A 13,675-nucleotide genomic window follows, 5' to 3' on the forward strand; every position below is an offset into this window, starting at 1 on the left:
TAATGTTACCACAGCAGGCCGTTGAAAACAATGCATGGAGTATTATGAGTGAGTTTATGTTATAGAGGTCAAATATCAATAATAATGCGTCTTTTAATGTTATCACGTGTTCAACATCCAGCCTATTCCATGAATTGTACATCAACATATCTAAATATACAGTTTACAATTAAATTTGATGGGGTTATTGTGAATTAATTGCTAATATTATCAATTGTTTCTTGTCGACAAACAGATTTTTATGCATACAAATACTAATTTTGGGTTTCAACTAGTCCCTAAAGTAAATGGTTGGGGGTGGGGGTGTAAGTCCATGCAAATACAACGTTTATCATTCGGACATTATTCAGTAATATAAAGTACATTACTAAGTTTTTCGAACACTTCCAGAAAGTTGTGTGCCTGATGTTTCTATAGGCTCTGACCTGTTTCGGTTCAGTATAAATGAATGTTTTAAAGGTATGTTTTAAAGGTTGACTCTGTTGTTATCGGTAACATTTATTTTGGAAACAATAAATTAACATTTATGTTTAATTTCATTCGTATACTTTGTTTTCACCAATGTTCAGTGTAACAAAGTTCTTTAACACTGGCCCTGACCTTTGTGTGCAAGCATGAGGGAACTTGTTTTCTTATTGGAGAAGACGTTCAGGTATTCGGGAGACCTACCGATAAAATTTCGACTAAATGCTCAGAATATAGAAGCGCTCAATTAATTATTATAAATTAAGTACATGTGAACCGCTGGAGTTTTTTTATTTCAATTCTTGTTGCTATTCATACTACAGATAACGTCGTGATTAAGTCACCGGAGTGTGTAATAAAATATCGAACACAACTTGGTTAGTGCTCCGTAATTGCCGAGCTGACTCTAACGTTTTGTATTTGAGAAATTTGATCTGTGTGTACCTGCAAGTTTCCCCTGGCGCAGTACTCGGTCAGCACACACATCTTGCCTGTTTCTGGACAGATCCCGAAGAAATGAGTCAGATTTGGACAGGTGATCTCACGCATCTGAAAGGAAAGCCAGTTACTGCGTTGATGCAAATGTTGAAATGGAATATATACTGGTAATGCTTGCTCTATATGTACGTTTAGTTAATATATATATATATATATATATATATATATATATATATATTTAAACATTCACAGTAAAACATTTTTTTGATTTAGTAATCCGAACCTCTCTGTTGTGTGTTCATTATAAGTCAATAATTGGAAATACGAATGCACTTCAATTTAAATGCATGTCATCTAAAAACTAAAGAATCATAAGGGCGTTTCCAGGAGTATTGTTTGTTTGTTTTTGTGATTATCCCCTTGCACACGCCAATTAAATATCCCCACGTAGTGATATACCCTTTCAGAAACTATGAAATAAAGCGCGTGATTGGCGGTCAAATGTTGCAAACATACCACAATATTTTAAGAGCACTTTTTAAAGAATCTGACAAATTAACCGTTTAAAATAATTAATTTACTTTGAATGTTCGTCGTTCTAGAAAAATACTTTTCATTTGATAGTTTATTAAATTTTGATCTAGATCAGCGTTCTGATCGGATTAATGATAACACATGCATTGTAGAAATGCATCGGTCAACACCCAAAATAAGGACCGCCAGAACAAGCTGAGCGGTAATGGGTTAACGAAAAGCCGAAATAATTAGGTAAGTTGCCCTATTGTCGTTAAAATTATTCATGTATGGGCGGATAAAAAAATTAAAAGCATTTCTACCGGTATTCACAATTTAAAATTGTATGCAACTGCTTTCTTTTTATCTTTTCAAATCGAACTGGTTCGTATCAAGAAATAATCCGCGAACCTTACGCATATGCCGATATAAGCCCGAGGTTTAAACAATGTGTTTTGCTCAGATCTTCTCATTTGGAATCTATATACGAAAATTTGTACGAAATTGGTCTTTCTCCAGCAATTGACTTATACTGATTGCTCCATGAAAGATAACGGCCATACATGGGATCGAAATTAAGACACTCGTTGATAAGCACACAATATTTATATATTGTATGTAATTAAAAAAACCCATTTTAGTCAGTGTTAGGGAAATTATTGAAATGCCAAAATGTTTCTTCTATATCGTTGTTTTATTTTAATGTATAATGAATGTTTATCGTAGTGAGCAACAATTGTCCAGCAACAATTACAAACAGCATCAGGAAGCAATAAGACCAGGGCTGATCATTTATTTTCAAAACGTATATATTGAAATTTTGTATATTCATTCTGAATGTTTTTAATTCTTAAATCTGTTCATTAATCTGTATATGTATTCATTAATGTGTGTATATGTTTTTTTATTTGTTATAAAAATGCAATATGTTGATACAAAAAAGTCAGATTAAAGAAACAGATCAATTAAATTGGTAAAAGCTTTGTTTCCACGATTTCTAAGCATTTTAGCAATGAATGATAGCAAGTCTTTTGTTCAGTCATCCTGAAAAATGGTTCAATGATTGGATGTCAGGATAGCATCGCTTCTTATATTCATGTAAATGTATAGCGGCGAGGTGGTGCAGAGCTGTTTGAATCTCTGTATAAAAGCAATGGAACGACGACGGTATACCATTGTCGATGTCGGACAATCACCGCGCCTCGTTGCCAGCCAGATCTCCAATATTCAAATCTATATTGTTCCTATACAACTATTTTCTAGGTCCGTTCTCTGACATAAACAAAACGAGCAGAGTAGATGTTACTTTTGTGGTGTTTTTGAAATGCAATTTGCGTGCAACCGAAACTACGTGACGCGCGACATCAAACCACAAACATGAATGGAATTAAAGACGTTATGCAAGCGGTAAGAGCATACCTGTTTGATCTCTAGTAAAATTGCTCGGTCTATGGGAACTGTCTTCACCATCAGCTTTCTGACATGCACAATTGTTCCCTGCAAATATGTTTTCGTTTCTTATAAAGACAATAGAGATACATTTACATAGTATAACATAGTGTTTCATTCATATACTATCGCTTAAATGCGATGTGAAATAATTTCTGCTTGAATGCTATACCGTCGCAATAAAATGACAAATTTATATTTGATGATTTTAAGTTTTTTTTTTTAAAGATGTTATCGTGCCATTAGCATAAACTTTCTTGCAATAACGTTATTCCATGTTTGAATAGAAATGTTTCTTCCATCCTGCCGAATGACAAAGTATCTTTATATTGTGATAAAATAGTGAAAGGGGTAGCGAGTCTCCATTTACGGCGGCAATTTATTCTCGGCTTAAAAGCACAGTTATTTTTTGAAACTACATTTTAAATTTGAAAAAAAAGTCGATACATCATTGGCTCCTTTGGCATGGTCACAAGATACGATGTGACAAGACACGACCACGCAAGACAATTTTATATAATTTCTAAAGCCCAAAATACAAAATGCAGGTCAGTAACAAATATATATGAAAAGAGTTCTTTCAAAGTTTAACGTTCTGTCTAATACGCTATATAAAAATTAAACAAGGTAAAAGTGTTAGAAGCAATCGAAATTTCATAAAAAGTGAATGATATGACTTAAATAGGGCATCATACTATTGAAAATGCTTTACCAATCATATGCAAACGGTGTTCTCGAAGCACACAAAATGCGCTTGTCTAGATGTGTTTTATGATATGAATATATATTAGATTGGCAAGTATTGTAACAAACCTTGTAAATGCCAACTGTCTGAGATACATGAGGTTGTGTCATTATCGAAGTGGAGCCGCCGTCGTTCTGAAACTGAATATCGTGGACGTATGATATAAAATACACATGCGTTAATGTGTTTATTTTGTCATAACAGTTTGTTCATTACAGAACATATTATATAAGTTTATTCCGACTTAAGCATTCAAAGCTCGTGGTCATAAATATACAAAAACAATTACAAGATGTGTGTCAATCACAAAATGTCAAACCGTAGTTTAATAATTGCAACAAGTATTACTTTATTCTGTTCTTGTTTTCTCTGTGAAAAAAAATATTATTTTATTCTACAAATGTAATACATGTTCTCGTATTTAAAGCATTTTAAACAAAACAGGCCAAATTTCCTGAACACTTGTTTTATTTGAACTATTAAGAAGTTCGATAAGTTTGAACATAATTGGACACTATCTATACTTCGGAATTAATGATTTCCTTACATGAGCGTTTTAGGGCATTTAACAACAGTTAAATATTCATCATCGATATCATTTAGATTGCACAACACACACATTTTGACAATGTTCTGGTGTCTTCTTCGTTTCTATAAATAATATAAGAGACGAGAAATGCAATCAAGCAATATTGTTCATATGCTTGTTATTTTCAACAACATCATGATAATATGATCTATCCTAACTACTGGTTTAAGTTACTTACATACAATAATTGAGAATCGATTATATGACATTTACATTTCAGTTAGTGAAGTACTGGTCTCGTTATCTTTTTTTGAATATCGGGATAAAATGATTAGTGTTCACGACATATACATCGGTAAAACCAATTTCTTTTAGAATGTCCCGTATTTTCGACGACCAATTGCTTGCGTTGTTTTACGTTCAATTTCTTATCTCTGTAATAATGCACCGTGGCAAAGAATACAATGTCCCTGTTTCACAGTATAAAACTTCACAAAGTATTTAACGATCTTGACAGATCTGTCAGAATATCTGTCTAACTTAATTACTACGCACAACCCCTTAAAATCAGAACAAAACATTCTAACACACAAAACCGATTGACACGTATTGGTTCAATGACAAAACACAATAATAAATGTTTAGAAGAAGTAATAACAGAAAATCAACATAATTATAGATTTAATGCTGTTGGCAGAAGCGAACGCAAACTCAGAGTGGAAATTCAGAAACACGTGTGACGAAAAGAAGTTTATTTTGACATCCGGAAAACAACCATTTTTTCCAATGGAATGTACAATGATCAATCATTTATCTTTTTTCGTCATTTGCTGCAGGTATAATTAATGCGGAAATCATTGTATACATGCACTGACGTAATTGCAATATTGTCAGCATGACCCGCTGCGAAATTGGTAGGTATCAATGTAAAAGTGCTACGTTAATCCTTTTGGCGCACTCTTCGTAGTCTAATAAATAAGGCATTAAATGCTTTTTTTTATTTCCTGAATTAAAATTACCCATAGTAAAAGTAGCTTTATATATCAAAAGGGCCAAAGTTTTTGCGAATATTCACTGGAAAGTAAAAAGGAAGTCTGTTCCAAACCCTAACTTACATGTGTTGGACTAAAAAACTCTCTAGACTTATTTAATTAGTACTCAATGTTTCTGGAATTGTTTAACTTTTCAATTTTCTCCGTCTTTTTTATCCTTGGTATTCATTTAAAGAAACACATGTTATAAAAAGACCATATTAAAGTATGGTTATTCTATGGTGTACTTTAATGTTGAATGAATAAATGTTGGAATAATTTTTTATGAATTTGCAATGGTTCAATACCAAAGTCCGACACTGCCCTATATCCACCACCACATCCCAATCAGCTTCTAAAACGGCGATTTTGTTTTAGTACTCTTGATTTATACCTTAAAGTTAATTCAACCAATGTTGTGTATGTGCACATTCTAAATATAAGACAAACAGGTGGTGTTAAGGGCAACAAAACTATTGTTAAATTTTAAAAGTAGTGGTAAAAGGAAATCAATAAAACAGAGTTTTATACAAATCAAACAATATGGAAAAGTTCAATATTCTTTGCAGATTTGGTAATGCGACTCATTAACTTTTTGTTGAACGTTTTGTTCTTCAACATATACAAATAAACGTATCGGCATCGGTAAACTTTGCAGTATACATTTCAGTGAAATAATTTGTGGTGCAAGATTGAAACGCCATGCAATTTCTATTACGATACGAGTAACAAATTTTTTTATTAAAGCGATGTGAGACATTAATGACTATAGAAGTCAAAGATTTGAACGCCATCAACAAAGTTTCGAGAGCCGCTTTTTGTTACCCGGCGATTGCTGGACATTACTGATGACGTCTGAATGGTCACGTGTATGTCCTCACTGCGCACGCGCCACCAGTTACTCTGGATATCCGCTTCCGCTTTAATTCGCCTGAAAATGGAATTGAGCTAGAATTAAGATCATGAAATACACTTTTACATATATTTTTATAAACTAAAATATTTCTTCATTAAATACTTAAACGTTCAAAATGACACATTTGCTCTATGTCCGTAAAGCTAAATGACATAAATCTTGATAAAAAAGAACATATACATTTATGCAACTATTGCAACATTTTGTATAATTAGATTTGATTCCAGAATTTATAATTATTATGTAATTTTTCTAAGCCTAAGCTTAGCTTTCTTAGCTAATTTGCATCAGCATAATTTTAGGTATTGATATTTACATTTGAAATAAATATGCATATATATTTAAGTTTTCACTGTCTACAATCGATAAACTCCTGTGATCCATACCTGAATATGAAAATGCCGACTATGGCGAGGACGACAATGACGCTGCTCAGACTGATCGCCACCACTGCACTGGAGGACAACGCTTAAAGAAGAACAGTATGACATACGTACTAATAGTATAGGCGTATCGATGAAAAAACAGGCTAAATGTTTCTGCGTTTATCGTCGTCCCGTTACAAAATGTTTAAAAACACCAACACCAACAAAACACGTGATAAGAATACTATTATACTGAAAACAATAATATTTATCATAATAAACACATAATAAATAATTTATTAATTATTACTACCACTACTACTACTACTACTACTACTACTACTACTACTACTACTACTACTACTACTACTACTACTACTGCTACTACTACTACTACTACTACTACTACTACTACTACTACTACTACTACTACTACTACTACTACTACTACTATTACTTCTTCTTCTACTACTACTACTACTACTACAACTACTTCTACTGCTACTACTACTACTACTACTACTACTACTACTACTACTACTACTACTACTACTACTACTACTACTACTACTACTACTACTACTACTACTACTACTACTACTACTACTACTACTACTACTACTACTACTACTACTACTACTACTACTACTACTACTCCTACTACAACTACTACTACTACTACTACTACTACTACTACTACTACTACTACTACTACTAATAATAATAATAATTATAATAATAATAATAATAATAATAATGATAACAATAATAATAACAATACTAATAATAACAATAATAATAGTGATGGAAATGATAAGAGCGATTAATGACACTGCCATGTAGGAAGTATTTCTTACAGAAAGTTACGCAGAGTTCTCCGCGAAAGCCGCAAGCGGGTCGGTTGGGGGGACGACTGCCGCGCACTGGCCAGTGTATCGGAACTTCCGGTATCAGCTCGAATCGGTTCTTCCAACCTTCGAATTGCGCAACTACCTTCAATACGTATATACACGGTAGGTTATCTTCAGGGAGGTTCCAAAAGTAAAGGCAATAAAATCTCATGTAAGTTAAAATTTGAAATGCAAATGTACGAACTCACCATCCTTTAATATCATTTCAATCCACTGACAAAGCTTTGAGCTTTTAATTGTTGCTGAAGGCTAAATCCTATTGTTTTGTTGTTGTTGTTGGTGGTGGTGGTGGTTCAATGGTAGAACGCTTCCAAAGGATGTGTGAAAAGTATGCGTTTAAATGAAACTTATAACACTAAAGCTTACCTTAAATTGTCCTGTTTCTTGGTCCATGTCGAGTAAGGTGAAATCAATCACTCGGTCACCGTTTGGATTAATATAGAATGGTCCGCCGATTCCTTGAAAAATGAACTTAATATGTAGACATAAAAAATGGAGGTCTATTTCAAATATTATATAAAAGTGGCGGTCTACACGAATGTTCGTTTAATGTACAGTTATGTTTATCCATGTTGGTTCAAGTGATGGTTGTAATTGCGAACGACGGAAATTTTTAAAGACGTTTGTTCTTATTCCTTCACTATTAACAACGCGCATTTTGTTTGGTTTTGTGCAAAAGTAAATACATTCCATCCTTTGCATGGGTTTCTATGCACGTGCACTAAACAACTATCATATATTATTAAATATAAACATATATAAGTTAAGGTGAGTATTGTTCTCTTAAAATTTCTCACCAACGAGAGTTCTGTTCCACATCCGTTTAACAACTCTTTTCCCGTCACGAGGATTCTCGCCTGCCGCCATAGTCTCATTAAGTGCAAGCGCATACAATGTGAAGGAATCGTATAGGCCTATGTTCATTGTGGACACCTACAACAGACATGCAATTAATGCTTATAGCGCAAATGGTTAACCGAAACTTTCTTCGATAACATTTTCTTCGACTATTAATAATTAATATATTAGTTTCTAAACAACAAAACATGATAATACAAGTCGAATGTGTCTGTATGGTTCTCTTCTGCAAAACTAACAATCTCTTTTATGTGAACTTAGCGAGAGCTTATTGAAACGGTCCCCAGAATCTTTGTATCTTGGTAAAACCCAGTCAATAGACTGTATGAAACTAAGCAATGTTAATATGCATGTGTTATATATAAAAATTGGATCACACAGGTTGATAGAAACAATCTTATTTACCAGACATACCGTTGTTATAAACAGCTTAACCGATTCAAGGCTTGATACCTCGTGGTCTTTTTCCCACATGTAGTTGTACTCGGTCATCGCGCGCCTCTTCACTTCCGCCTCGAACCACGCGAACTGCAGGTCTTCCGACCGGCGTGTCCTCACTACCATCACCGCCTCGTAAGCCTTCCGGGCCGCCTGTGGATGCACGTGGATATAACCAAAACGCACTGAATTGACGGATTTGTGGGATAAAAATACACGATATAGAAACGTTAAGTTATTTTATTATGATCCCTGGCTATGTCGTTTAAGAGTGACTTAAAATACTATGATCCTGTTTTGGAAAATATATTTGCTAAATGTTGCAATGATTCAGAAATGCGGTGATAAAGCTGGTGTAGCTGATGATAAACATTAAGATGTTGGTATGATTAGTATGATGGTGGTTGTAGCGGATGTTATGGTTGATGATTGCTTTTCGTTGTGTTGGTGGTATTAATTTTGCTTACACTGTCGATGATCAGGAGGAGGAGGAGGAGAATGCTGACCATAACGATGATTTAACAACCGTCTTACCTGGTCCAAATCGTCTCCTCTTTCCCAATTATAGTTGCCTGCATTCGGGTCGCCCCAATACGTGAAGAAGAATATCAGCACGTATTCTCCGAACGTAAGCGACGATTTTTCCTTTGCCAGTATCGCCATCTGGCGGAAGTGGTCCGCGTTACCGGCAAATATGAATACTGAAATAATCCAGTTTCCAGATTCATACATATAGTCGAGAAGATACTTGTATTAAATTCAGGATGGCGATTTGCAATCGCTAACGATTACCATGACACAATGGAATGACAGATATATACTACTTTCGACTTTTATCGACCTACACGCTAGACAAATTTCGTTTATATTACGAAGAAATAAAACATACATTTATAAAAAATATGATATTAAAATCGAGGAATTATTTTTCAATGTCTATTTGAAGTATTTGTATACCTCTTGACACAAAACCAGCTTGACTGATCACTCGGAGTATCTCTACGCGCAGGTCTGCAGCCTTTGCATTAAAAAGGACTGGATGCGATTTAATGTGGGGTGCTTCGATTTCGAATGTGCGCTGCAAAATCGTCATAATGCGCATTGAATCATTATATAACAGTGGCAAAATATATCAGAATCAGGGCTTTTCTTTTTTAATATTGTTTAGTATATTTATTAAATGATCCAGATTTCGAAACAGCATATCTGCTAAGACTCATTGTGCCTGATTTCGTATGAGATTTGGTCTTGTGGAGTTATTTTAAGGTAGTTCAGAATACTACTACGTCACAAATTATCACGCTAGTTTATTTGCTTTATAGTTATGTAAATGCCTTTAATATTTATAACGGTGTATTTTTTATTGAATGTTAGAATAAATGTTTGTTTTAACAATTTAAGTAAGCTTATATTGACGCTATGTGATGTTCGTTATGCGCACCTTTAAAGTTTAGACTCCGACCACTGGTTGGCAAAAGATGGTAGTATTCATATAAGCGCGTGTATACAGTGTGTATAAAGTCAGTGTTCATATTCACAACACTTTCACTATATTTAATATTTGGGCTGAAGATAACATTTATATGAAAGACATTTTTTTTATCTTGAAACGTTTATGTTGTCATTATTAATTCTTTGACCTGGTAATCAGAGACGCAGATACCGTGTGTCTCTGTGAAAATTAACTACGTATTGAACACAAAGTGCTTGATATTCATAGTATGTAGTTATCACAAAGATCTGCTATTTTACACATGTTCTAGACCTGTTTTGGTACAAAATCAGCATTCGGAATGTTTCACATTTAATTTTATGTTAATGTTCTAAAGCAAATAAGAAAAAAAACCTTTCAATCTTCAAACGTGTTTAGAATTGTTGTATGATGTTAAAAATTTATTTAATTTTTGTACGCAAGTGTTTTTAAAGGTTTCGCCTAATTTCGAAAATTTTCGTTGAATATTTATAAACCGATATTTACTTGCTACTTAGTTGAGCAAAATTCGATTATATCCGTATGATCATATACTGTCTGGGCAGTAACCAACTAACAACAAGGTGGAATAAACCAACGGTGGCAGACGAATGTCCGTTTAAAAAAAATGTATGATACTTTCATGTCTGGTCTTGGAACTGGTATTCAGCAGACATTTTATGGAGTAATTTAGCGCACAAAGAGTGTATGTCGGAGTTTTAGTGGTCCTTCCGCGTCTGACGTTGCATGAAATGTAATCCGTAATGTGGCCTAGCACTGCTACCTTATTTATTCACTAGACTCACGAATGTTGGGAAACACAAGAGATGTGTTTGTCAGAAACAAAATGCCCCCTAATGCGCAACTTTGATTTTTTTTACCTTTGACAGTGAAGAATGACCGTTACCTTTCACCACTCAAAATGTGCAGCTCCACGAGATACACACGCATGCCAAATATCAAGTCGCTACGTTCAATATTGCAGAAATTATGAAGAAGGTTAAAGTTTTGGTTAAAGTTTTTGAATTATTTTTTTGACCTTTGACCGTGAAGGATGACCTTGACCTTTCACCACTCAAAATGTGCAGCTCCATGAGATACACATGTATGCCAAATATCAAGTTGCTACGTTCAATATTGCAACAGTTATGAAGAAGGTTAAAGTTTTGGGACACGTTTCGGTATTGAATCCGGGTCGCCTAGATGAAAAGAGCGTACTAAGTATACCAACCATTCCGCTAATCGTTCAGTCTTTAAAAAAAGATGCAACAAGCGTATTTTAAAAAGCGAATGTCTTTTGTCAAGACATATTTTCATAAACTATTTACTGAACAGATTTTAGCCAGTATAATGATAAGAATATACATATGTACATATTTTAAATATTGTCAAATTTGGTATTAAATTGCTATAAATAGATTTCTGTTCAGCAATGTTTTACTTAAAGGAGAATAAGATATGTACACAAATTATTAATGATACCTGAAAACTTGTCCCAACAAGATTGCTTCGGTAATCGTTTGCGTCAAAGATATTGGCTATGTCTGACCATCCGAAATACTTGAACACCTTCAAAGAGTGAAATGCAACATTAGAATCAACGGTGGGGAGTACGCAAACAAAGCGATCCATTGGTCATTTTCGACTCATGTACTACTCATGTACAACTTAAAAGTAATCCGGGTACTCTCAAGTATAAAAGAATCAACCATGAGAACTGAACGTGTACTTAAACGTACCCGAAGTGTGGGCGGATTCATTTACGAGCACTGTCCGTACCCGGGTTTCATTGTAGTATACTTACGAGTACCCGGGATACTTTAAAATAATACCTGAGCCGACAACGACACAATTCTTTACCAATATTTAATGCATCAACAAACGTCATACAACACAAACAGATCCTCCGTACTCCTATTACCGGTGTACCCGAATTACCAGTGATGTTTGTAAATACGCTACTACGTCACAGCACGCGCATTTTCATTTACAACTTCCGTCGGAGACTGTTTACTATTTTACCTTTAGCTGTCAAAACGATAAATACTCTAATGTCTTTTCTTCGGGTAAGTAGGTATTATAACACGAATGCCCATGCAATTTTCGTTATTAACACATACAATCTGGTTGATCATACAGTTTTCTCATTTTGAAAAGTCCGTCTGCAAATGTTTTCATAGTACATGTAGCGTAGACAACAGCTGCGCGTTTTCATTACCCGGATGTACACACCAACACTTTGCATTACTGAGCGAAACTTCTCAATTGTCATGAAGATTCTTATTATTGAAATGATTATTATACCAAAGATTTGAAGGTAAGTTAAAACATCTTTTGTCTTGTTTAGTTTCAGTTCCCACCTGTGAAGAAGAAAAGCGTCAGTATGAATCAAACCAGCTGTTTATAGCATATAAACAAGTTAAAGAAAATGACACTTCGGTTAGGAAAGCTGCTCAAATGTATGGTGTACCTGAAAGTACTCTCAGGGACAGAACTCTAGGTCTGCAACCTGTATCAGAAACAGATAGATTTCTTATCAACTCTGGTCCATCACCTGTATTGACATAAGGTGAAGAGGTTGAACTTGATGAGAATGTTTCATACATGGCTAGTATTGGTTATGGGTATAGCCGGGCTGAATTTATCAACATTGCAACTGATTTTGCAGTGTGTCGTGGTCGGAAAGTGCCAACAGGTCTCCCTTTTTGTAATTCTTGGTTTGAAGGTTTCAAGAGACGTCATAAACAGTTGACATTGGCAAAGCCACAAAAGTTGTCACAACTTCGTGCCAAATGCACTTCAAATAAAGGCCTTGATAACTATTTCAATGAGCTCAATGATGTTTTAGTCAAGTATAATTTAACAAACAAACCAAAAAATCTTTTTTTACATTGATGAAATAGGAGTGCTCATGGAACATAATCCTAAGAATGTTATATCTTTAAAGAACACTAAACAACAAACTATAACATCAAATCGTGGTATAACAGTCACCAACATGGCATCTGGTAATGCTGTTGGGAGTCGAATCCCACCTTAATACATTGTTTCTGGTATATGCTTGAATGATGAGTTATTGAAAGGCTGTTGTCCAGGTGCGAATGGTACTGTCACATAAAGTGGGTGGTCCAATTCAACTGTATTTTCACAGTACATGAACACACATTTTCTTAAACATGCTCCATCCAATGGCTTTCCTTTGTTATTGTTTTTTGATGGACACAAATCACATGCTAATCTGACTTTAAGAGATTGGGGTAAACAGCACAATGTGATATTTTTTGTACTACCATCCCACACCTCTCGTGTCACACAACCCTTGGACGTTTGCTGCTTCGGACCTTTAAAAAGTGTCTTTTATAGTGAATGTCAAACATTTATAGAAATAATCCTGGTCTTCAGATTACCCGTTTGAATATTGCTGAATTGTCCATTAAAGCATATAACAAGGGACTTACTCCAGAAAATCTCATATCTTCATTCAAAAAGCTGGTGTCTACCCTGTGCAGAGGAACCACAATCTCCCTTCAAAGACAGTCCAATCAA

At 34.6% G+C, this 13,675-nt stretch overlaps 1 protein-coding gene across 1 annotated transcript in view; it reads right to left on the reverse strand.

The window, feature by feature from the left end:
- The window catches only part of LOC127831623 (atrial natriuretic peptide receptor 1-like), a 32,297-nt gene that overhangs the window by 15,872 nt on the left and 2,750 nt on the right, over positions 1–13,675 (reverse strand). The window contains exons 4-13 of the mRNA XM_052356602.1: positions 9,616–9,736; positions 9,193–9,359; positions 8,635–8,811; positions 8,160–8,295; positions 7,729–7,820; positions 7,426–7,444; positions 6,473–6,554; positions 5,996–6,101; positions 2,836–2,913; positions 910–1,014 (exon numbers count right to left, since the gene is read on the reverse strand). Of these exons, the coding sequence (XP_052212562.1) occupies positions 910–1,014; positions 2,836–2,913; positions 5,996–6,101; positions 6,473–6,554; positions 7,426–7,444; positions 7,729–7,820; positions 8,160–8,295; positions 8,635–8,811; positions 9,193–9,359; positions 9,616–9,736 (1,083 nt within the window). The remainder of the gene's footprint in view (positions 1–909; positions 1,015–2,835; positions 2,914–5,995; positions 6,102–6,472; positions 6,555–7,425; positions 7,445–7,728; positions 7,821–8,159; positions 8,296–8,634; positions 8,812–9,192; positions 9,360–9,615; positions 9,737–13,675) is intronic.

This window comes from Dreissena polymorpha, chromosome 5, assembly GCF_020536995.1.
Source record: "Dreissena polymorpha isolate Duluth1 chromosome 5, UMN_Dpol_1.0, whole genome shotgun sequence".
Taxonomy (NCBI): Eukaryota; Metazoa; Mollusca; class Bivalvia; order Myida; family Dreissenidae; genus Dreissena; species Dreissena polymorpha.